The sequence below is a fragment of the Mustela putorius genome, unplaced genomic scaffold (assembly GCF_011764305.1).
Source record: "Mustela putorius furo isolate JIRA1106 unplaced genomic scaffold, ASM1176430v1.1 tig00000640_pilon_pilon_pilon, whole genome shotgun sequence".
Taxonomy (NCBI): Eukaryota; Metazoa; Chordata; class Mammalia; order Carnivora; family Mustelidae; genus Mustela; species Mustela putorius.
Genome location: NW_025421432.1, coordinates 379758 through 405099, shown reverse-complemented (window position 1 = coordinate 405099; position 25342 = coordinate 379758). Strand labels below are relative to the sequence as shown.

Sequence of the window (25342 nt, the reverse complement as noted above, 5' to 3'; positions counted from 1 at the left end):
ACTATACACTGAGAGAATTGGGATTGCTAGACATTAGCTAAGTAAATTAGACTTTCCTAAACAAGATTAATATATATATATATATATATATATATATATATATATATATATGTCCTTTCTCCACAAACGACAAAGATTTGTGTCAATTATATTTCAGTAAAAATTAAAATAGCCAAATCATAAAGTTGGAAGAAATTTGAGGTCTTAGAAAATTATAAAGACACCATAATTATTCGGTAGAACTTCTAAATAATAAATATTTTAAATGTCTGAAGATAGTCCCATGAGAGGACAATAATTTATTAGTTACTATGGTTGAAGAGTTTGTAATTATATGATTCAAATCACATTGTTGATATTTCATGCAAAATACCTTGTCAAGCATAGGCAATTACTCAAACAATAGTTAAGAGGAAGAGATTCATTTAGAATGTTCATTTGCTTTAATTAATTTTGGCACATGACTACAGCCGAGGGAGGAATTTTTAAGATTTCCATGACTTACTGATGGAAAGTAGGACAGCCACTGAATCATACTTGATACTCATATTTTCATCTTAGAAAGGATGAACTTGGGTAATAAAGAGTCCATTTAAAATGTTGATTTACTCATTGTGGTAATAAAATTGTTTTTAATGAAATTGCTTATTATTATAATTATGGCTTTATAATATCTGCATAGCCAAGTATAAAAACAGACTGAGGTAGCCACACATTTGAACATGTGACTATGTAAATGAATTTTCCCTAAACTTGAATTTAGTATATAATGAAAATTGGACCCTGTTAAGCTAAAACTTAGGAAAAAAAAAAGAAAACCTCAGAATGTTTATTCCATCTTTAGTCGAGTTCGTTATAATGATCTACTAATGAGAAAAAGAAACATTTCATATTTCATAAAATATTTCCATTCTGTAGGAGATAAAATATTTTTTCATTGAATTACCAGTGATAGTAAGATTTACATTTGTTAACTTATTGTAAGATTCCAGAAAGTATTTGACTATCAAATTCTTACATTTAATTTTGAAAGATGTTTTACAGTGGATACATAAATGTGAGTTTACAAGCAAAATATTCACAATTTCATCATCTGTCAGGCTATTTTGTTTATTTAATGTCAAATGTTCAGATGTTTACAGACATCGATTTTCTTTTAGGAAAGCAATATTTAGAATTGTTAGGAAGACATATGCTTATTGAACTATACATTTCAGTGTATTCAGTATTGATATACATATTGGCAGCTAAAAAGTAGTAAAAGGAGAGTTTCCCTCAGTGACTGATTTCAATATATAAAACTAGTTAGTTGGCTTTCAAACCAGATGCATTGTAATTAAGCTTATTGACTTGCTTTGCTAACAGATATAATTTCTTAAAGATACTGTTTCAGACACTGCCATTCAATATACATTATTTTTAATGTAGCAGGTTATTAAGGAAACAAAATCATTAGGTGTTGTGTGTTAACTCAGGGACATTTCCTGTTTCCCGCCCTTCTCCGCTACCTTCCCTTTCTCTGAGCATCAAAAAGTCAGGTAACCACTGAAACATTGTCTTTACCTCCTCTCATTCCACTGCTTCTATCCTTGAATGTGTCTGGAAAAGGGAAAGAAGCTGAGTGAGAAGGATACCTACCCCACCCCCCGTCACTGTTTTCACCTGAAGATTTCTTAATTCTGACTGCGATTTTGGTTCTTTTAAAAATGTAGCAATTACTAGTTTTAGGGCCTCGGGGCTTAGATCATTTCTACATGAATGCTTTTTCCATTTATAGCAGAATTTTCCATTGACCTTTCCTAAGGTATACAAATAATCCCTCAGACTCCCTGTTTGCTGCTAAAATTAATACAAACATATTACATTTACGGTGTTCATGGACAGTGGTAAATTAGGCCCCGGATCAATGACTTTTTTAGTTTGTAGCTAGCACCCAGAGGAGGCCCCAGGGAAAGGAATGACTCTGCTAAACATAGCCTGGCCAGAGTTCCGGCTCAGCAAGTTTTTTCCTGTTCATGATCTCTGGTCACAACAGACTTTCCCTTCCATTGTGGTCTCCCCTAGTAAGCCATAGATGACGGCACCAGACACCTAGAAGGTGTTTGTGGTGCTAGCTGTAATTCAATGCATCTTTGGACCATGTCTTCAGTCCTCTGTGCTTGCTGTGCCCCCCTCCCCCACAGCCCCAACTTCTGTTTACTTCTCATCAGCTGCTGCTCCTCAACTCTGTGCCCAGGACTTGTCCAGAATTTTTTTTGTCCAGAATTTTAAGTCAGGCTGATCACCTGGACTGGCAGAATTCCCTTTCTTCCTGTTGAAGAGGAGAGTGTACTTATGCTAGCTATTCTTCTGGAACTTCTCAAGCATCGTAAGTAAGACTGTGCACTGCATCTTTTTGGGACATCATTCATTTTTGTCGTGGATTTGAATATTTATTACTATGATGTCCTGGCAGATGGCTGTGTCTTGAAGAAGGGCCAGCTTTCTCTAACATGCACAGAGGCACCAATTATGCTAAGTACAAGACGGGATTTCCCACAACATATTCTTTGTCATTTTGTACATTTATAATGAGAAGGTAGTGCTTTGTACATTGAGATTCTAAGAGAGATCCCAAACCTATTAGGAGTTAGCCAAAGTCCCCAGAGCCTTACAACCAACAAGCTTCCTCTCCCTGATTGGAGCTTTCTTATCCTTTAACTCCCATCCTTTCTATAATCTGGTTATCTGTCTATAATAAATGCAGAAGTTCATGAGAAATGCTTGCTGAAACTATTTGATTCTATAATTTTAAGTTTTGCCTGATTGCTTTACATGTAACACTGTTATGTAATTCATGCCCACTCAGTGCCCCATGGGGATTATATATAAGGCCTTAGTGATAATTCAGTTGCATTATGCTCTTAATAGTTACATAGTCTTCTAAATTTCTAACAATACATATACCGTTGTATGGTCATCTATTTCTTGGAATCTTCCACAATATGTTATTCAGTGAAACGATTTCCAAAAAGTTTATAAATTAGGAATATGTCTATTCATGGGGCGCCTGGGTGGCTCAGTGAGTTGAGCCTCTGTCTTTGACTTGGGTCATGATCTCAGGGTCCTGGGATAGGGCCCCACATACGGCTTTCTGCTCCATGTGGGGGCCTGCTTTCCCCTCTCTCTCTGCCTGCCTTTCTGCCTACTTGTGATCTCTCTCTGTCAAATAAATAAAATCTTAAAAAAAAAAAAAAAGAATATGTCTATTCTAAGGACACATGGGATGTGAATTTTTTTTTTTTTTTAAAGATTTTATTTATTTGACAGATCACAAGTAGGCAGAAAGAGGAAGGGAAGAAAGCCCTCTGCTGAGCAGAGAGCCCAATGCGGGGCTCGATCCCAAGACTCTGGGACCATGACCTGAGCCGAAGGCAGAGGCTTAACCCACTGAGCCACCCAGGCGCCCTGGGATGTGAATTTTAAAAAAGTACAGGGTCGCAACAGGCATGGTTCTCAGCCCAAACCTCTAGGGCTCTTTGCAACTCCTGACAGCTGTGATGGAGTATGGTGCCTTCTGCCGGAGTGACTCCACACCCGGCCGACTCAACTATCTACCCAAGCAGTGTGGATTGGGCAGAAGGGACAGACGTGTCCCCAGCATTCTCCTCACTGGGGCATCCTCAAATTCGTATGGAAACGCTTTCTTTCTTTACGTGTGACCAGAAAGCACAGGCATCTGAAAGACCAGAGGGAGTTCCCACGAAGCCTTTAGCTGAGCCTCACAGGCTTCTGCTCGCCTGTCTCATATACCACGTGACATTTTAAAATGAAGTTTAAGCTATTTGGGGTTCAACTGTTAAATGCCAGTGTCTTTTCTCTGCCTACTTTTCAAAACGCAGTTCACCTGAGCTGCTTCTCCCTGTGGCTTCACCTGGGCTCTTCTCAATGGCACGTGTGTCCTTGTTTCGATAAGATCACATCCTTATCGACATTCTTAAGTGTCAAATGCGGAGCAGTTCCAATGCAGTGGGTCTGTTTTTGGACACCGGAGAAGAGTCGCTGCTCTAGGATTTCCTCAAGACGGAGCCAATCCCGCCAACGGATAGTGATGATAACCAACAGGGACCGCTTGCAAAAGCAGCCAAGAGGCGAGTTCTAGCCTCCAGTGATCTTATCCAACGGGGTGTCTGTGCTCACTTAGTTAATTAACGCTGAGCCATAAGTTTGCTGAGCAGTTTGGCAGGTAGCATTTCTGATCTATCTTGTCAGGAGACAGTTAAGTGAGATCCTAGCCACGTCCTGGTTTCTGAATTAATTAGTTCCTGGCAAGTTTGACCTAAGAGACAAATGGCACACGGCTGTGGAGAAAGGCATACTTCCTGCCAGTTTCTTTCCTGTCTTACCAGCAGGGCTGATGTCTCTGGATCCTTGAGTAGGCAAACACTGACGTGTTGGAAGAACTCTGAGTGATGACCTCGCCACTAAGCAGATGGCCTCCCATAATTACCATTACACTCCCACAGAAGGCAACTTCAGCATTACCAAAGATAAGAATTGCTACCAAGGTGCGGTCAAGATGCTAACCATCCAGTATTTCACCACAGCTGCTTCCAGCTTTTCTTTTGCTCTGCTGTCAGTGTAGGAATACTTTAGGGATACGTATTTTGGTGTGGACTGTGTATCTGAAAAGTATACTTAAATGTAAACGGAAATTCTACTAATATGTTAAATTGGCAATATAATACCCATGCAGCAGACATGTCTTTTATACATTTCTGGGCCTGAAGGGGATGGGTTGCAAGTACTAACAAAATGCATATTGAAAAGAATTGGATTTTATTATAATAAGACCCTACCACCAAGGAAGCATGCTTGGAGAATGAGATTGTTTCCAGTTGATTTTCCTCGGAGCCCTGCCATCCTCATAATTTCTCACTTTTATGGAGCAAAGAAAGATGGGAGAAGAATGGATAGAAATCTTACCTAAGATGAAACCTATCTTATGATGATGGAGTAGAGGGAGTAGAATGGGGAAGAAAGGAATAGAGCGGACACTCCATGTTTCCTACCAAACAGCTTCCCTCACTTCTCTCCGATGGCTGGAAAGATGACTTTATTTAGGTGCTTACACCTCCTACCTCTGCATCCTTCCCCCAGAATAATTCAGGGAAGGATGAGTTTACTCCCTCAGAGGGGTTAGTCTTACTGGCTTAAAGTAAGGCAGGTGCCCCAGTGTAAGCCCTTGTGAATGATAGGTTTAGCAGGGTGAGGAAGTGACCCTGATACAGCTAATGTGGCAAGAGAGGAAGTCCAATGACAAGTTTCTGGGGAGTTTATTGTAGCTATTAAGGAAAGACATAGAAACAGATAAATACCTCTTTTCTACTGGATCTTATCTTGTCTGGATATGATTTTTTTTTTTTTTTTTTTGGAACTATGTTGGCCTTTTGAGGGCTCTAAGGAGAGCAAGCCTCCAAAGACAAAACGGACATTCGGAACATTCCAGAGGAGTAAAAGCCTGGGTTTTTGATAAAAAGATTAAGTCCCTGAACTAATTATCTAGATTCGCCTTATCTTGAACTTTCTTGTTACTAGCTTTTCTCAGTATTTGAGCCAGTATTTTCCAAACTGCACAGGAGAATCACGGGCAGAACTTTTAAAAATCTGAATGCCCCGCTCTCACCCCACTGCTGTCTGATCAGAGTGTTGGGTGAGAGCCAGATATCAGTATATTTCAAGGACCCCCCCAGGTGATTCCATTATGTAGCAACATTTGGAAACCATCTGGTCTGAGCTATTTTGAAGTATATCTTTTGTTATTTCCATCCAAGTGCTTCCTAACTGAAATGACAGAATTCAAACTAAGAAAAAAAAAAGGCAAAAAGAAACTAAAAACATTATTTGTATGAGTAGCTACACTGAATAAGAAGATAGAAACAATATTAAGGAGAGTATAATAAAGAGTCAAAAATGCTTTCATAGTTTTCAAGAGGAACTCTAAGTCAGTTACTTAGCAATTTAATTGAACCACATTCAAATGTAATCAAGTACCTACTACTCTTGATAGAGTAGTCTTACTGATTAGTTCCTTTGATAAAACTTCGTGTCTATTTAATAACCTGAAGTTTAATTTATGTAAAATAATTAAAAGTGAGAGAATCCTTCCATCTTTATTAAATTTGGTCTTTGAAGAATGTCCACACAACAGAAACAAATATTGGCTTCTGTTATATATAATTTCAACAGCGGAAGATTCATTATCCTTGTCAGCTGTTACAAATCTCCTTGAACACACACACACACACACATACACACACACAGGCAAATATATACACATCGTGTTTTAACCCCTGGGGAATCCTAGATTAAGTTCCTCTGATATCTTATCTTGCTGTGTAGTCCATAATTATTATAATATTGAATTTAGGAAACCATCTAAGGAATGATCTACTTACACTCCACATGGGGAAACTCAGGCCACAAAACTAACAGCTCCCTGGGAATCATGGCAATAATTCTAGGATTCAACCAGGAAGTCTCATTTTCTATTCTTCAGAAGGTTATGCTTTCTCTTATTTTGAGAAGGGGAACTTCCTGTCTTCTTCAGGGTAGAGATTAAAGAACAATAATCCATCAGTTGTTTCCTTATCTCAGAGCCAAAGGACAGCAGTCTGTGCCTTTCTCACACTTTTAAAACACTGTGCCGCCGACTCAGGATCTTGCTGAGAATTTCAGTGTCACCTCAGCCCAAGGGTGGTTATTTTTGGTTCCCTAAATATTAACCTTGTTTGTAATCACAGTACATCATAATCTAACATGATGGCTTCCAGAAAAACCGTGCAGTTTTTGTAAAAAATGTTCTTGATGTCCCCGAGCTATCATGGATCCCATTCCTCTTCTCCACTGTTCAGTCGTTGGATTGGTACCTTGACTTCCTACTTTGTCTTCAAGTAGGGTCATAAAAACTGGGATAGGTACGACATATGAAGGTATCTCTAGTCTCATTAGATAGCAGGACAGGCCACTCAATTTAAAAAACAAGTCTGGTAAATTGACAGATAAATGGGCTTTGCATTTCATTGGTCATACCAGTGTAGAATGTCTTTAATTCTACAATACAGAGAGATAAGTTTCTCAACAGATTCGCAAAGGGACTACCCAATCTATTTAAATAAAAGACTTTTCAAGAATATGCATTTGCATATTCATAAAGAGGACACTGCAGATTTAGAAACAGGCTTGAAGGGCACCTGGATGTCTCAGTCGGTTAAGCATCCAACTTCAGCTCAGGTCGGTCATGATCTCAGAGTCCTGGGATCTAGCCCTCCTTTGGACGCCCTGCTCAACGGGGAGTCTGCTTGTTCCTCCTCCTCTGCCCCTCCTTGCTGAATCCCCTCTCCGCCCTTCATGGCCCTCCTCTCTCTCAAAATAAATAAATAAAATCTTTAAAAAAAACAGACATGAGATCACAAGATTGTTTCCCTTTAATGCTGAGTTGTGCTGAAAATTATCTCTAATAAAAATGAATGGGCAGGGGCGCCTGGGTGGCTCAGTGGGTTAAGCCTCTGCCTTTGGCTCAGGTCATGATCCTGGGGTCCTGGGATCGAGCCCCGCATTGGGCTCTCTGCTCAGCAGGGAGCCTGCTTCCTCCTTTCTCTCTGCCTACTTGTGATCTCTATCAAATAAATAAATAAATTCTTTTTAAAAAAATGAGTGGGCAATGTGACAGGAATCATCAGTGACTGAGAGAGAAATTGTATCAATCTGAATGGATAGCATTTACCTGCTTGAGGGGAGGTAGTAATGAAGCACTTCAACCTGATTAATCTTTGAGCTTTTCTTCCCGCGTAAGGACAGGTTAATAATGCAGTCAGATTCACATCATCTTCGAGGTTGATAAAATTGACCTACTTTTTCTTCAAGAGACAAAAAGTCTCATGAAATATTTTCACATTAAAAAATGTTGCATTTTGGTGTCTTTCTTCTTGCATTCTATAATTAAACCTGGCATATCACTTCCAAAAGTTAAATGAAGTTTAGTTCATTTTCAGGTCTGGGCTATGCAATGAGTTAGCATTTCTGCTGCTTGAGACAAGTGGCATTTGCTGCTTTGTCTGCCAGAGAAGTTTTCTGACAGTAGTGATAATGATGCAGATGTTTTTCTTTGTAGGGATCTTCCAACAATATCCCTAATGGAAACACATGCCTACTTCCTGGCAAAGAAAAACAATCATTTTTGAAAGCAAGAAAATTCAAATGCCTTTATCAAAGATGGCCAATGTAAACAGTCCATGATTTTCTCTACCTCATTTCTGCTGTGTTCTGTTGCAGCCATAAAGTGATTCTCTTTTTTTACTTTTATTTTTTTTTTCCCCTGGCTCTCATATTGACCCAACTTTGGAAAAGCTTATGCAGGTTCCAAGTGGAGTGGGGGTATTTAAAGTGGTGAGGGTGTCATTGGAGCAGAGGGTTCAAGCTTTGTGAATGCACTCTTAAAATTGATTTGCCATGTCATCTTGAATGTTAGGTCCAGGTGAGCTGACTTGGTTTCAGTAAAGAAAGAAATACAGTCAGTATCAATCATATGTCCTTACACTTAGGAATGTAACTTTGACTCTTGGGGTTTTTCTAGATGAAAATATTGAAAGACACGTGTAAGTAATCTTTAGCAAATCCTTTTATAAATATGGTCAATATATAATTGAACAAATCTTTACATTGAACAAAAATGTGACATTTTACAAAAATGCAGCTGAGATTCTCACAAAACTGAAAAAAATTGGGGGTTAAGTGAATGTTTGATTCTGCCCTTTCCTCAAAGGAACATTTTAATATGTTCCAGAAAACAAGCCTTTTGTCAGTTAGCTTTTAAAAAAGAATTTCCGTTGATATGCATAAGACGTGTCCTTACTCTATTCATTTTTAAAAAAATGTTATTTTATTCTTGTAAGAATGCTTAACATGAGATATATCCTCTTAGCAAATTGTTACGTGTACAATGCAGTAATTTTGACCAGAGGTACAATGTTGTACAGCAGGTCTCTAGAATTTATCTTACTTCATTGAAACTTTATGTCCATTGTTTAGTAATTTCCCATTTCTCCATTCCCCCAGACCCTAGCAACCATTAGGCCCATGTATGAGTCTATTAATTTAATTATTTTAACATCCCTCAAATAAGTAGAATCATGCAATATTTGTCTTTCTGTGACTAGCTTATTTCATTTCGCTTAAACAGAGGACAACACATGTTGGTTAGGATGTGGAGAAATTAGAACCCTTACGCAAGGTTAGTAGAAATGCAAAATGGTGCAGTTGTTGAAAACAGTATGCAGTTTCCTCAAAAAGTTAAAAATAGAACTACCATATAATCTAGCAGTCACACTTCTGAGTATTTATCCAAAAGAATTGAAATCAAGATCTTGAAAAGGTGTGCGTGTCCTGAAAGTCATGACGATGTATTCCTCAGTCTCCCTGCAAGGCTGACCCATTCCACGAGATGGGATACAGAATGGAGTAAAGACCAGAAATATCTGTTGTAGCCATTGTTTGGTCCTTGAAAAATACAGCATTTTAAATATACTTGTCCGTGTTAAGAGAACTATGTCAAAATGTCACTTCTGATGAGCCAGACCAAAATAGTCATTTTCAAAACCTATTTACCACCAGGGCAGCTATTTTGAGCCAGCTCTCTCTCCTTCTTGGGTGAATGAGCCATCACAGTCATAGGCCATAAAAGTAAAAAAACTCACCAGTATAGAGGGGGAGGGTCCAGAACAGTCTGGGTAATTCAAGCCAAATAAATTCTGTCATTAGTAGCAACCTGGTTAAGTTTGGGTGTGCCTATGGACAAGTGATTCTGTTCTCTCTTTCTCTTATCTTTGAGAGGACACACTGCCCTTTTGTATGACTAGCCTTAGAACCATTTTTAGGCTCTACCTTTATAAATTAAGTATGTTTAATTATGTTTGCTTACTTGCTCTGCTTCAGTCACCTTTTTAATCTAACAAGAAAATGGAGGAAAAAAATCACTTCTGTGTGTCTATTTAGCCCTTGAATGAATGAACTTGAAATAGAACTCTAACTCTGTTAGAGTTCTTAAGCCAGTAGTTTTTTTAAAAAAACCAAACCTTCATTTCCTCCCTCCCTCTTTTTATCAGACCTGCACATGTTTAAGAGCTTGGGGTCATCTTTGATGACAAATTAGAACTTAGTGATCGTTTTATGCACTTTATGAGATTAATTGAACAGAGCCAAGCCTGGTGCCTTGAACAGAAGTTGAATTTAATAGAGCGCATCAGAGAAGAGGAAATGGAAAACTCCTGCCCATGCAGAGGGTAGTCTGGTGTTTTGGTAATGGCGAGCCGGGACAGTGTCAGGAAAGGCAAGCCTGTTCTGATACTCTTCATTTTGTAGCTTCTTAAATGAATTATCCTCATACAATCAGTCTTCATTATTCAGGGATGCTGTATTTATGAATTCACTTACTTGCTAAAATTTATTTTGCGGTCATTCTTGAACATGTGCACAGTTGTGAAAAACGTGAGTCACCCAGTGAGCACCCTCATGTTCCTGGCTGAAAATAAGCAAGGCAGTGCTCCGCCGTAAACAAGTGTTCTTTTCATGGTTTGTTTAGTGTCAAGTCTGTCTCATTTTTATATTTTTGTTGGTGATGCCGCTGTTGGGATTGGCCCCCAAGCATGGCACTGAAGTTCTGGCCAGTGTTCCTCCCTGCAAGAAGGCTTGGGATGTGCCTTACAGGAGAAAGCTCTTTCTAGATTAACTTCATTCCGGTGTAAGTGGTAGTGCCGTTGGCCTTGAGTTCAATGTTAAAGATCAAAAACGTTTATTGAATTAAGTGTCTTTAAACAAAAACACACATAAAACAAGTTAATAAATTGGTTGGTTGATGAGGATGTTGTGACCAGAGGCTCGCAGGAACCTAGGCCCATGTTTCCCTGGGAACAATGGCTCAGAATTGGCTAATTCAGCATTTGCAGACACTTAATAGACCTTAACTACTGCAAGTCACAGGAATCAGTTGTAGTGATCATTTTCAATATAATCATTCAAGAGGAGAGATCAGGCCTAGGAATGCAATTAATATGTATAAATATATAATTATAAAGATTCATGATTTGTTTTTTTCCAAGAGACTCAAAAATTATGATAAAACTATTTTTATAAGTTTCCCAGAAATCACCAAAATGTGCCTCACTGTAAAGGTAGTGCAAGCTGGAAGACTCGGTCAGAGCTTTGACAGTTATGACATCTGCCATCTGATAACTTCTTTGGAAAAGAACCAAATCTTCTGCTTCTGTATTTTGAAGATTTATTTCAAGGACTGCATAACTCCTATCTCAAAGTCTTTAAATGGGGAATTAGCATTCTCTTTAAAACTATTTTTTTAAATAGTAGAAGGAGCCATGGAACATTTGGAAAAATTGGTGATTATGCAATAATTTCATATTAAAACTCAGACCAAAACTTGGGATTCTTTCTGTTCATTTTTCAACATGTGTCTGTAGCCTCTCCTGTTCTGAAACTTCATTTATCAAGCAATCTTTTTTGGTAATAACTTAATTTCAGAAATATCTGTTTTAGTAATTTTCTTGCTTGTTAGGGTAAATTTTATCTATAGCAAGAATTGCTTCCTATAGTGAGTATAAGAAAATTTTGTTTCTGTGTATCACTTAAATTGGCAGGAGGTACAGATGGGGAGTTACTGAAAATACTTTGTTAATATCTTCTCTTTTTATTCAACTGTCTATAACTCAGTTTTAACATCAGTAAATTTTCAAGTAATCAAATAGAAAGAAAAAAGAAAAACAAAACAAAAGTAATTAGTAGATTAAAAAATAAGTCACATGATCTGATCCCAATCCTTTTGTGCATTAGCAACAAACTTTTATGGTTGAAAAATCATGTCTGTCACCAATAGGATTTTTTCTAATGCACACTTTTTTATGACAATCAGTACCCACTCACCACCTAGCGTGGTTTTGCCATGAGCAGTGATAATGTATACAATCTGCTTTTGTGTTTTAATGAGCTGGTTATGATCTAATTGGTAAAATGCAGAGTTTAATTTTATGTGTTGTATTTATATGCTTAAGATTTAAAGAAAATCAAGATAAGTCTAATGTATATTTAGCAGTGAACGTACTGGATTTGATCAGGAAGTAATTACAGTCCACTTCTCTTTTCTATTGACCCTATCACATTTATTCCGTTTTTTTTTTTAACAGACTTCTAGTTACAGCTAAATGGGTCTGTATTTTCTTGAGTCTATCTGAACATGAGAAAGAAGAGGTAGGAATGAATAGATATCCAGTGTATAAACTACAGCAAAAATGGTAATTGATAAACTCTTCCACATGGACAGGTGATAAGATCTGTACATAAGGTATAGAGTGCCTTTTATTTTTCATAAATACATATGGCACAGTATAAGATTAAATACAAGGAAACCATTAAAATAATATGAAAGAGTATTTAATACATGAGGAAAACATTCCCAATATTTTAAGTAAAACACCAGATTACAAAAAGTATATAGTGACTGAATTGATGTTGATTTTTAAAATTGAACAAATAAAACAGACTAGAAATAAATCTCCCAAAATGTTAACAGTGGTTGTATCCTAATACGGAATTACAAATTATTTTAACTTTTTGCTTGTACAGTTCTATAGTGTACAAATTTTCTATAATGTATGTAATTATATATGCTGGTAACTCACTTTTTAAAGATGTATCTATTTGTATTCTTTTTCTCCTGGATATAGTTTTTTCCTTTTTCTTTTTCTTTTCCTTTTATTTTTTTTAATTTAATTTTATTTTTTCGGTGTTCCAAGATTCATTGTTTATGCACCATACCCAGTGCTGCATGCAGTATGTGCCTGCCTTAATACCCACTAACTCTAGAAATATTTCACTGGAAAAGGCATATTTGTGAATTATTTAAGTTCAAAAAAGATGACTTGGCTCCATTGGTTCAATATAAGACTAAGGCTCAGTTTATACATTACATAGGTGGATGTTAGAGCCAGCCCTCAAGACCCTATTTTCTCACTCTAAATTTCTTCTAGAAGATAACATATACACAAAGGGCTTCATTTGCCAACTAAGTAGATAACTCACAAATTGTATCTTACAGTTTATATTCTTCCTCTGGCCTTCAGATCTACATATCTAGCTATCTACTGAACATTTCTTGGAGATCACAAGACAAATCAAGCAATATCATCCCAAATCAAACCCATTATCCAGCATCCCTGCCCACACCTCCACACTGGACCTCTTTCCGTCTTTCCTCACCCAGAGCCTACGAACACCAAGTTCTGTTCAGTCTACACCTTAGTTGTATGGACTATTTTGCTCTGAATTTTATTTAACATTTCTGGCCTCCCAAACTATAATAGTCTCTTTTTCAACCACAATCCACTTATGATGTCCCAAATATTATGTGGGACATATTTAAACTAAAAATCTAACCATTGTCTGAAATTCCAGTTTAATTGGGCATCCTGTATTTTTACTGCTACCTCTGGAAACCTATTATTAGTCATAATAATTTCAGTTCAGTCAACTGAATAATCGGGTTGGTTTTTAATAACGGAGTTGAGTTTTTCTTTAGTGTTTACTTATTAGTTCATATGACTCCTGTGACAATGACTGTACACACCAAAATGACCCAAATGATTAGTTCACTTACCACATATAGACCTGTTTGAAGAAGTAGAATTTTACAACACTTGCAAAATTTTAAGTGCATAGGTGAATTTTAAATTTTAAAATTGCTCCCAGTGAGCAATATTCTCGTGTTTTGGGACCCTTCATGAAATTTCACATCATCTTAATCCAATCACTAAAATGAGACAAATTTTTAGGCCCCAAACCTCATTTGAATTTTACCCCGAATAAACAAATAGAGATAATCCAGTCCCTTTGAATGGTGTTAGACTAATTGGATATGACATCTTCCCAACATTTTGTTCAGGCATTTCCTGTCACAGAGGACTCTGGCTGTGTAACAAGGACAGGATGGGAACAGCTGCCTTAAGGGAATTCTTTTTTAGACAACCGTAAGGAAAGAGATTTCTCCCTGGTGGCTTGGCCACCTGCCATGTGGACCCTATGAAAATACTGTTATTTATGATCTCCCTTTGTTCCTTCAGTTATTAAATGATTTGTACAAAGCATTTAATTTGCCTTACCTTATGAAAGTTATATGTGTAAAGAACCCGCTAGGAAATATAAACCCATCATAAAAATAAGTAGAGAAATTAATAGTTAATGACACAGTTTTCTTTTAAATTATAGCCATTCCTCAGTTTTATAGCCTAACAGCTAATTATTGTACTTTTATATAACAGAATAATTAGTTGCAAAACTATAAAACTGAATAAAGTATTTTCTCTTCCCTTTGGAAAAATAAGTATAAGTACTGTCATTTTAATTCATTTAAAACAAGCGATATAAATAACCTTGGAAATTTCACAATTGGTAGAGATCTGAGGACTGTGTTATGTAACAAACCAATAGTTTTGAGGCTTTCCTACTGAGTCCCTACAAAACCAAGAACAAATGAAAAGATGTGCCATTTACTGTCAAGTGTGAGAGGGGCATTTAATCCTCATTGCTAAGTGACCCCAGAATACCCTCCTTAAGGGTCCTCTCATCCCTCCCACATCATTTAGGCAGTAGAGTGCTGGAGAACTTTCTTAATGGTTCTTCTTATTAGCATTAACCTATAAACATTTCAAAAAAAACTCGTAGTTCCATTGTAACTTGGCGAGGCAGATGGGTAGATATTTAAAGGCATCATTCTGTCCAAAATACTCTTCATCTTTATCTAACTCCAAGCACTAGAGATCACTTGCAACTCGAGGCTGTTTTCCTTCAGCAGAATAATACTATGTTCACATAAATCCTCTAAGACATGGGATTGGTCACAAATTATGAACCCTTTCAATTCAGCTCTTCTACTGCTGTGGTCTACTCAGTGTCCTTTGAAGAAAGTCATAGATGGTATGTGTCACAGGGCAGCAGAAAGTCTGAGTCAGGTAGTTGAGCTTGGACTTACACAAGTGGATTGTGAGAGATAGACCTGAAGTGTCTACGCTGTTAAGATGTTTTATAGCCAATGGGTCCGGGAGTGCTCAAGTCCTCTTCTGCATTTCACCCTTCCTTCTCAGGGAGTTACCAACCAAGGATGCTAGATGAAAGGACCAAAACCAAATAAGAAACATATTACTGCTTTGTTAATGGCATGGAAAGTAACCAAATCCTCTGTAGGGCAGCTCTGTCTAGTAAAACATAGATTAGATCATGAATTTTGGGCCCAGACACCTAAATGAACCTATCTTTTCTCCAGTCTGAATTTGTGGTGTCTGGTTAAGCCTGCGAAAGTAGACTTTGAAACAACACGGCCAGCTACATCTGCCCCAGGTGGGCATCTCCTGCCTGATTTCTTGTGACATGGATACAGAAAGGGATGAAGGGGTGTCTCATGACGGCTGAGCTTTTAGAAACACGATCAGTGTCACTAGTAAAACTGTGGCCCAACACAGCTCCTGGTTGCTGACCAATCACAGGAGCAACAGGTCTTCCTTCCCTGTGGCTACTGGGACAAAAAGTAAGCAGGTATGCAGAGGCTAACATGGGGGAGGGAGGGCCAGAAGTTTTTAGTCTCAAAATGTCATATTTGTTTAAGATCTTCAAATTCAGTATTTATTGTTTGTTTATTTTTGCTTTTAATTATAGGTAATGCCATCTTGTTGATGACTTAGTTGTCAGCTGTATCTTGGCAGGAGACTGGTGAAGTAGGAGGCTCTGTAGGAAAGCTGATTTGCTTCTGGAGAGCAGTAGATGTATTGACAATTTTTTTTTTAAAGATTTTATTTATTTATTTGACAGAGATCACAAGCAGGCAGAGAGGCAGGCAGAGAGAGAGGTGGAAGCAGGCTCCTTGATGAGCAGAGAGCCTGATTTGGGGCTCAATGCCAGGACCCTGAGATCATGACCTGAGCCGAAGGCAGAGGCTTTAACCCACTGAGCCACCCAGGCACCCCCATTGACAATTTTTAATTGAGGTTTTTTTCTTCAGTGCTGAAAGGAAGTGCTCTCTTTCAAAAAGCATTTACTATATACCATACCGGCACTGTTGAAAAAAAATGAAGTTTTGAGGCATACTGCCTAAAAAAAGGTATTTTGTGGCTAAAAACTGCAGAGTCCATTTATCTTCCCCTTCCTGGTTTGAGGACATAAAGAGTATTTTACATGGCACAGTTGTCACTGAACCAAGGAGGAAGGCTTCCACTTCAAGGTCCATTTCTGGAAGCAATGTCAGTCGCCTGTTTGATTAGTCCAACAATACCATCAATTGTCTGCCTTACTGACTGAACCCTCTTCTGCAAATCATTGCAGCCTAATAGAGATGTATTGTCCTTTGCTTCTTTATACCTGTCAATATTTTTCTTGTCCAGCGGGTGGCATATTTTCATCAAGGTTGATGGCTATTAGAAAGCTGTAGAAAAAGACATTACTCTGGAAATTTTATCCTTCTTGGACTTTCACAGGATTAATTTGACCTTGGATGGTCTAATTGTAGCAGACATGACTGGTAACCAGTATGTGTCATTTTCCTTCCTTTTTGCAAACAATGGTTGGTTCGTTCTAGACATGAAGTTTTATACCTTAAATTCCTTAGTTTATAGGAATTCTAACACTGCAATTTTAAACAAAATGTTTGGCTGCTACAAAAGCATATGGAAAGCATATATGATAGATACATAGATAGTTATAGTTTTAAATACATAACATTTATTTATGGTTGCCATTTTTCCAAAATGGAAGAAAAACTCAAGGCAAAAGTTAGGTATTTTTTGAACTATCTCTTTGTTAATAGATGAACCAATTTTCGGTTGATCTGGGATTATTTCTACAAAACCTCTTAAAATAAGCAGATCATATTTTCAGTAACTTAAGCTCTATCTCTATTTTATTTTAGCCATATGAAGTATATAGTATGCACATCCACATCAAGGCACTTGATTTTTTGCATGCATGGACTCCACTCCACTAAATGCATTTAAATTTAGAGCCACAAATTCATTTTAATACCTCCCCTGCCTAAAATCTGCTTTCAGAAAACCTTCCATATTTTTAGTATATTATGATAGGTATATTGTGACTTAATATTGTAGATGTTGTCCAACTACCCAGGTGGCTGTAATTATAAAAGGATATGAAAAAGGATCAATCTTTGCTTTTAATATCATTAGAATATTTAAATACTTTGCAATCAAGATACCATATCAAATAACTTTCTTTATTCAACTCTTATCTGAGTTTCCAAATCTGAAAAATCAAGAAAACCACTAAAAATTATAAATATAGATACAAATATCAGTCTTAATACTTTTACTGGCTTTTTATTATCTTCAAAATGTGCATTCTTACTTGCTTTTTAAATAAAATCTATAGATTTCATAAGTCTTAACGAACACTGTAATGTAGTAGGATTTGGACCATATCGTTTTCCCATTTGGACTTTGTTTCTCATTAATTTGCTCTAATAATTCTGATCGTTTGTCTTTCCACTTTTTTTTTCCTTCTCGAGTTACCTAATGTAATTTTCATTATTCACAATGTTGCTGAAAGGTTTATTTCTTTTTTCTAGTCACTGATATAGAGGAGTGTATTTAATCTTAATTGTAATTCTATTGACATTTTAGGAGCCAGCCTCTTCGTAATGAGGTACTACAAAATCTCTGGAGCATCCTTACTTGAAAGAAATGTTACCATCCATTAAAGTATATGTTGCTTTCCACATTTATAAACTTTAAGGCATGAGAACTGATGTCATCTTTTCATTCCACTAAGCACTTTAAATATATGTTGTTCTTTGTATTTCAAAGCCCTTGTGTTTCATTTCCAAAACCATGATGAAGTTTCAGAATATTTTCATCTCAAAATATTTTCTGCTTTTTTAAAAATTTGGGTCATGGAAGTATAATTTACATAAAGTAATAATATTTCCTCTTTTCGGTGTACAATTCTAAGAGTTTTAATTGTCACAGGCAATCACATGATCATCACCATTGTCAGGATTAGGATTTCCAAGACACCCAAATTTCTTCATGTCTGGTAGTCAACTCTTCCCCATCCCCAACTTGTGGCAACTTTGATCTATATTCTGTTCCTATTATTTTCCCAGAGTGTCACAGACATGAAATAGTTTTGGATTCTGGCTTCTTTCATTTAAGCAACATCCATCTGGGATTCATCGACATCGTCGCATGTATGGGTAGTTTCTTCCTTTTTACTGCCAAGCGGTATTCCTTTGTACAGATGTGCTTCCATTTAATTATTCATTTGGCATCGGAGGCTATTTGAATTGTTTCCAGTTTGTGGTGTGTATGAAGAGGGCTGCTATAAATATTTGCACACCATTTTTTATGAATATATGTTTTTATTTATCTTGGACAAATAGCTGGAAGTAGATAAGGGAATCTTAAGATAAGTGTAGGTTTAACTTTATAGCAAAATGGTATCCTGTTTTTGCAAGTGGTTGTGCCATTGAGCGTTCCTACCAGCAATGTACAAGAGTTCCGGTTGTTAAACATTCTTGCCCATAGTAGGTGTTGTCAATGTTTTTAAAAAGTCTAGACATAGTAAAAGAGTGTAGATGTATCTGATTATGTTTAATTTGACTCTTCCTAGTGACTAATGATATTGAGTATCTGTGGTGATGAGGATCTTCATATTTGTCACCCATAGATCTTCCTTGATGACATGTCTATTCAAAGAGTTTATCCATCTTTTAATTGGATTGTTTTCTTACTCTTGACTTTTTGGAAGTTCTTTATTATTTGTTTAAGCCACTGAAGTTGGATTTTCTGCTACGTTCAGCCAAGAGAATTCCTGATTGCTATTATTATTTGAGTAAATATTAAATGGAACTCTGCTATCTTTATTTTTTTTTCTTTTAAACTACATTTTAGTCTCTCCTTTCTCAGTATCTAAACCGTGATATTGACAAATTTGCATTGGACTGTCGGTAGGAAAATTAAACCCATCTTACCCAAGTGGAAAGTACTTAGAAATGTTGTAGCTGAAATTGTCCAGACATTTGGAGACCCAACTGATTGTGGAAACTGTAATCCCCACTGTCCCTGACTGAAGCTCATGCAACCATTTTCTGTTTTCCCTTTAAGAATTCTCTTCAGGGGGGCGCCTGGGTGGCTCAGTGGGTTAGGCCGCTGCCTTCGGCTCAGATCATGATCTCAGGGTCCTGGGATCGAGTCCCACATCGGGCTCTCTGCTCAGCAGGGAGTCTGCTTCCTCCTCTCTCTCTCTCTGCCTGCCTCTCTGCCTACCTGTGATCTCTCTCTATCAAATAAATAAATAAAATCTTTAAAAAAAAAAAAAAGAATTCTCTTCAGGGCATCTGGTAAAATATTTTAGCTTCCTATAACAACTTCCTTCAAAGTTTTACAAATGTTTGCACAATGGTCTTTGAAAAGTAAGATAGGTAGGGATACATTTTGTCCCCAGAAATTGATGAGCTCAGTAACTTTCATAAGGCAACATAGCTAATGGAAATAGAACTAATATCTCCCAGTTTTGACTTGACTCTAACTCGACCATGTCAGCCAGTATTTAAAATCCAACGGATCAGAATCTGCGGTGCCTTACAGAAGAAAAGACTAACAATAATATTTGGCTTCTTTTCCTTGACTCTTGGTACATTATAATCATAAAAGAATTTAAAATGCTATTTCACTTTCATTTGGATTGATGAATTTGTTAGTTTCCAAATCGTATGATACATTTGCAGCCACCACTTGTATAATGGTAGGGATCATATTCAACCTAGATGGATTTATTCCAAATGTAAACAAATATTGGTGACATCTTCCAAGTTTTTGTTTCCCCATTGCTGACAAAATAATAGTAGTCTGATGCTGTCTCAATAAGAAAGCCTCGTGTGGTTGAAAGAGGGAAGATTTGGGAGGCAATTACATCTGAATCTCTACATCAAATCTGCCATTACCTGTGTGGTCACAGGCATGCTACTACCGTCTCTGTGGCCGGTTCCTTGTGTGTAGAGTGCCTGAGCCCTAAGTTGTGAGCATCGAATGAACTTACAGATATAAAACGCTTAGCATTACACTTGGCCTTGAACAAATCTTCATCAGATGCTCACCAGAATTATGACTATTTACTCCAAAAGATGTTTGTTGAACAAGACCCCCCCGCTTTTTTTTTTTTATCGTTTACAAGATCCTTTACCCAGTGCTACGTAAGTGTCTTTTTATGGCTATCGATTATGTATAAGAAGAAATGATAGAGCATGATTTCTTAGTTCCGGGTTTTTCTATCTCAAGACTATTGACATTTTGGCAAATGGTTCTTTGTTCTAGAGAGCTAGTCTGAGCCTGGTAGGCTATTTAACAGCATCTCGGTCTTCTAATAATAGATGCCAATAACGCCATCCCCCTCTGCATAGGTGACAACCCAAAATGTCTCCAGACATTGCCAAATAATGTCTCCTACTATGCAAAAACAACCCCAGCTGAGAACTACAGTCTCCCATCTATTCTCTGTAAAATATTTTCATGGACTACCAATCCCAGGAGATGCTTCCCAAAAGATCCCAGTGTCAAATAAGTTGGGAAACATTGAATATTAATCATCATCATCATCATCATCATTATAGCTCATTTTTTTAATAAACTTATTACATGCTGCAAACTGCTCTGACCTCATTTAATCCTCTTAACAGACCTAGAAGTTAGTTACAACTCTAAGGTTTATGTTGCAAATGAGAAAATTGAACCCTAGTGAAATCAAGTAGCTGACCGGAACGTACAATGAATACATGGCATCTGCAGGACCTGTGGATTATCTGTCCATAAAGCTGCCTGTTGCATACTCCACTTTTTAATTCACAATTCAAATTAGAATATTAAAGATAATTATTCTTAAATTTTTATTGACTTTATCTCAGAAACTCACAAAATTGCTTTCTGCTTTCATCCATTGATGACAACTTCCTCATTATTTGCTAATGATTGTCCTCATAAACACCCTTGGTTGCAAGCAAAGATAGAACTTTCCCTGGAAAAGATCACAAAAATGACTCCAGACACATTCAAATGGTTTAAAACTAAGGAGGGAGAGATTTCTCTGCTTGGATGAAGCCAGGAACAAGAAATGGAGAAAATGATAATTGGGTCTTTTAGCATCGCGTTAAACAGGTATACACAAGGAGCTGCCAAGTGAAAGGACATTCCAAACAGAGCAAACCGTATATGCAAAGATGTAGGCAGCTGGAACTGTGTGATATGTTTGGGGAACAGTGAGGGTGGAGGAGAACAATTAGGGGAATGAAGTCATGAGAAAAGGGTGGGTTCTGCATTATTGTCATTGGTTTAACTCCTGGAGGCATCTGACTTTGCAACTTTTAAGAGCTGAAGACCGCTAAAAGCACAATAGTGACATGGTCAGGTAGGTCCTTGACAATGGTAACCAAAGTTAATAGTGTTTGGTGGTGGGAGACCCAATGAAGACACTAATCCGAGCTTTGAGCAAGAGATAATGAGTTACCATAGAATGAAAGAGGAGTACCAGGGTGGCTCAGTTGGTTAAGCATCTGCCTTTGGCTCAGGTCTTGATCCCGGAGTTTCAAGATTAAGCCCCACATAGGGCTCTCTGCTCAGTGGGGAGACTGCTTCTCACTCTGCCTCTCACCCCACTTGTGTTCGCTCTCCTTCGTGCGCTCTCTCTCTCTCTTTCAAATAAATAAAAATCTTTTAGAAAAGGGATCAGATTTAAGAGAGATTATTAACAAGAAAAGCAGAGTAAGGAGAATCTTGCTCTTAAATTGTCTGTAAGATCAAATAAGTAGAACTAATTTGTGGAAGAGAGATCTCTCCAAAACAAAGCGATGCACTTTCAAGGAAATAACATGGAAACATGTTAAGCAGCTGGTAACCCGGAGAATTTGCATTAACAAGTCTCAGGCTGCACAAATGCTTTCCTGGAAAACTATTCCCTTCCCATTTAGACTTCTCACTACTTCTTAGTGAAGTATAGGGCCAAGTGGTAGATTCTGAATGGTGCCCCTACCTTTCTAGTCCAGGCCACCTTGTCTTTTTCCTTCTAAACATGCCCCTTGGGAAAGATGCATTAGCCTTAATGGAGACTCAACCAAATGTATTTTGAGAAATGATGAGCCAGCTAAGAAATGTTGGGAAGAGGTCCATCTGAGATAGTCAGAGAAAGATTGTTGAATAGATGCATGAATCACATTCTGAATTCACTTTAATAACTTTTTACTTAAGTGTGGAAAATAATTTTCTACTTCATCTTTTACTGGAGTAGCTAATTGATCACTCTCAAAAAAGTTCCTCAGCAAAATTCCAAATGGACTTTTACCTCTACACATCATATAATTGATTTTTACAACTTTATTATTTAAATCTTTAAAATGGGCAGAGAGTCTAAAATATTTAACCTTCCTGGTTTCTTTTCCTAAATGTCATCTTCAAACTATGTTTTAAGGGCCCTTCTCTATACTTAAGCTTATTTATGATGAAGCAATGTATTTTAGCACTGATATATAGGTTTTATAACCCTATCCCTGACAATTTAGAAGGAAAACATTTTTTTTCTACTACTTTCTAACAATTTTCATGGTTGTGCCTAAAATCGTAATTAATAATAATGCCTGCTATTTAAGGAGTGGTCTTTAAGTGCCAGAGTATTATTTCTTGAAAGTATTATTTCAAGAAAAAACTATACTAAATAAATATTCTTTACCCATTTCTCAGATGGGCAAAAAGAAGGTCAAACTGGTGAAGTGGTTCAACCAGGACCTTGTAGTTCCCCAGTCAGACTGCGAGGCTTAAACTTTGGTCCATTAGTCGGCAAAAACGATGTGCTTAGTACAATATCATTCTGAGTCCAGATTTTACTTCTGTTATTTATATTTCATTTAAATGTTAATATGAGCCCATAGCTGATATGTTCCTCTCTGCAACTAGTCCTAAGAATCTCTGTCTTTACCTGTCCCTACCCCCGAATACCATTTATCTTCTGTATTTATGAATTATGAATATGTGTCATGAATGGTAACATACCTTCCAACATGCAAGGAAAAGATATTGTTAGGCCAGCTTTGTGGAATATTAATTTATGAAACTATTTAAGATTTAATTTATTTATTTTAGAGAGAGTGTATGAGAGGGGGAGCAGAGGTGGGGGAAGAGCAAAGGGAGAGGGACAAGCAGACTCTGTGCTGAGCTCTATCTCTGTCTCACTACCCTGAGATCATGACCTGAGCAGAAAACAAGAGCCCCACGCTCAACTGACTGAGCCACTGCAGCGCCCTAAAAATTATTTTTAAAGTGTTACTTTAAAAATAAATTTTTAAAAAATTTAAAAAACATTTTAAGTATTTTTAAAGTGTTACTTTACTAGGGGTGCCGGGGTGGGTCAGGCGTTAAGCATCTGCCTTTGGCTCAGGTCAGGATCCAGGGTCATGGGATCGAGTCCCATGTCAGGCTCCCTGCTTAGGGAAAGCCTGCTTCTCCCTCTCCCACGCCCCCTGTTTGTGTTCCCTCTCTCACTGTCTCTCTCTCTGTCAAATAAATAAACAAAATCTTAAAAAAAAAAATTTAAAGTGTTCCTTAGATTCAGGATATATATATATATATATATAATTTTATCACATATTTGAGAGACAGCACTTTATGAAATGGTAAAAATTCCTACTGACAAAGTAGTTTTTATAAAACTAAATATAAAAGTTTTTATGTTTGACGAACGCAGATAGCCAATAATAAAAATGGTCGTCTTCTCTGTTGCAACCATCCCCCACCAAAAAAAAAAAAAAAAAAAAAAAGGAAGGAAGGAAGGAAGGACTTTTGGTCCCAATCACCAGGATAACTGACCCAGAGCTATTTCGCATTGTGACATAGAACTTGGTTTTACGATGAAAATTTGTCATCCTATCGCAATGAAAGAATTGATATTCGTAATGTTCTTACCCATTCTTTTTTTTTTTTTATGTGAATATTTTAGGTGTATCAATACATGCACGAAACGATCACTGTTAATGGCTGTCCTGAATTCCGTGCCAGGGCCACAGCAAAGGTAAGGCTTGAGTAACTTTGAAAGTATACTTGACCCCAGTGATCTAGTAATTGATTGTGCGCGTGTGTGTTTCAGGTATTCTCGTGTGTACACTGTAAGAGAATTTAGACATCAGTGGCAGCCCAGAGTCTAGAACCAGTACTACTTCCCAGGTAAAAATCCTAATGGACAATTGAACGTTTCTGCTGCTTCTGTAGCTTAAGAAAGGAGAATGATTTCATTAAACTCACTAAACGTCCATTTGGCACAAGCAAATCTACTGGTTCATTGTATGAGATCATATGTGGTTTTCTGACACATGTCTCTGATCCAAAAGAGCTTGTTCCCTATTCAGTGCATGAAGATTTATTTGCACAAGTCGAAAGATTTGACTTGAAGCAGACTTGAAGGGAACTCCCCTGAAACCCACTGACCTAGCATTCTTCCTTATCTTCAGCGCTGTGGGTAGCTTGAGGAAAGAATGTGACCTTGACCTAAAGGGAAAGCCCATCACCTTTTGTGGTACTGATCACATTTGTTCCTTGAAGACTCAAATCCAGAGACTGCAGAGAAACCTAATGGAACTCTGTCCCTAACAGAACTCTTATAGCAACAGGATCATGAAATTATCTGGAAAATAGACCATTAGGAAACAACAGTTTTAAACTAAGACCACTGATGCAGTTCTTATTTTACAAACACAGAGGTGTTACAATAGATGCACAACAACTTGCTTTTCAAAAGCTCTTCTCTTTCTAATAATGTATGAGAAACAAGAACTGGTGAAAATAATCAGCATTTTCCATTGAATTTTTTTGTGTTATATCACCTCGTTTGGTTTCTCTCCTGATTTTCTTAATTGTCATTCTGTAACTGAACATGGTAGATTTGTAAGTTGTTTTGGTTTGTTTTGTTTTGAACCCAGACAAAAAGAGAGTGTTTTTATCATTATATCCTGCTTTGCTTGTACTGAAGTGGAACACACACAGAAAAATGATCCCTACATGGTTTAATTAAGGGGAAAGTGAATTATGTAGTGTTTTACCATTCTCATTTCTTATTCATGTAGAACAGCAGGATAGCAGCATACTGTTGCAATAGCACAATATTTTCTGGTTGTTTCTGGGCTGTCTGCATTGCATCCATGTCAGCCATTAAAATCTATGCATGACGATGAGGTTTGCATGAGCAAATGCATGTAGCTAAAAACAAG

General features: G+C 37.3%; 1 protein-coding gene across 2 annotated transcripts in view; it reads left to right on the top strand.

The window, feature by feature from the left end:
- Positions 1 to 25342, top strand: part of LIN7A (lin-7 homolog A, crumbs cell polarity complex component) — a 120429-nt gene that overhangs the window by 55600 nt on the left and 39487 nt on the right. For both annotated transcript variants that reach the window (XM_045082938.1, XM_045082937.1), the window contains exon 3: positions 24079 to 24150. In XM_045082938.1, coding sequence (XP_044938873.1) covers positions 24079 to 24150 — 72 coding nt within the window. The remainder of the gene's footprint in view (positions 1 to 24078; positions 24151 to 25342) is intronic.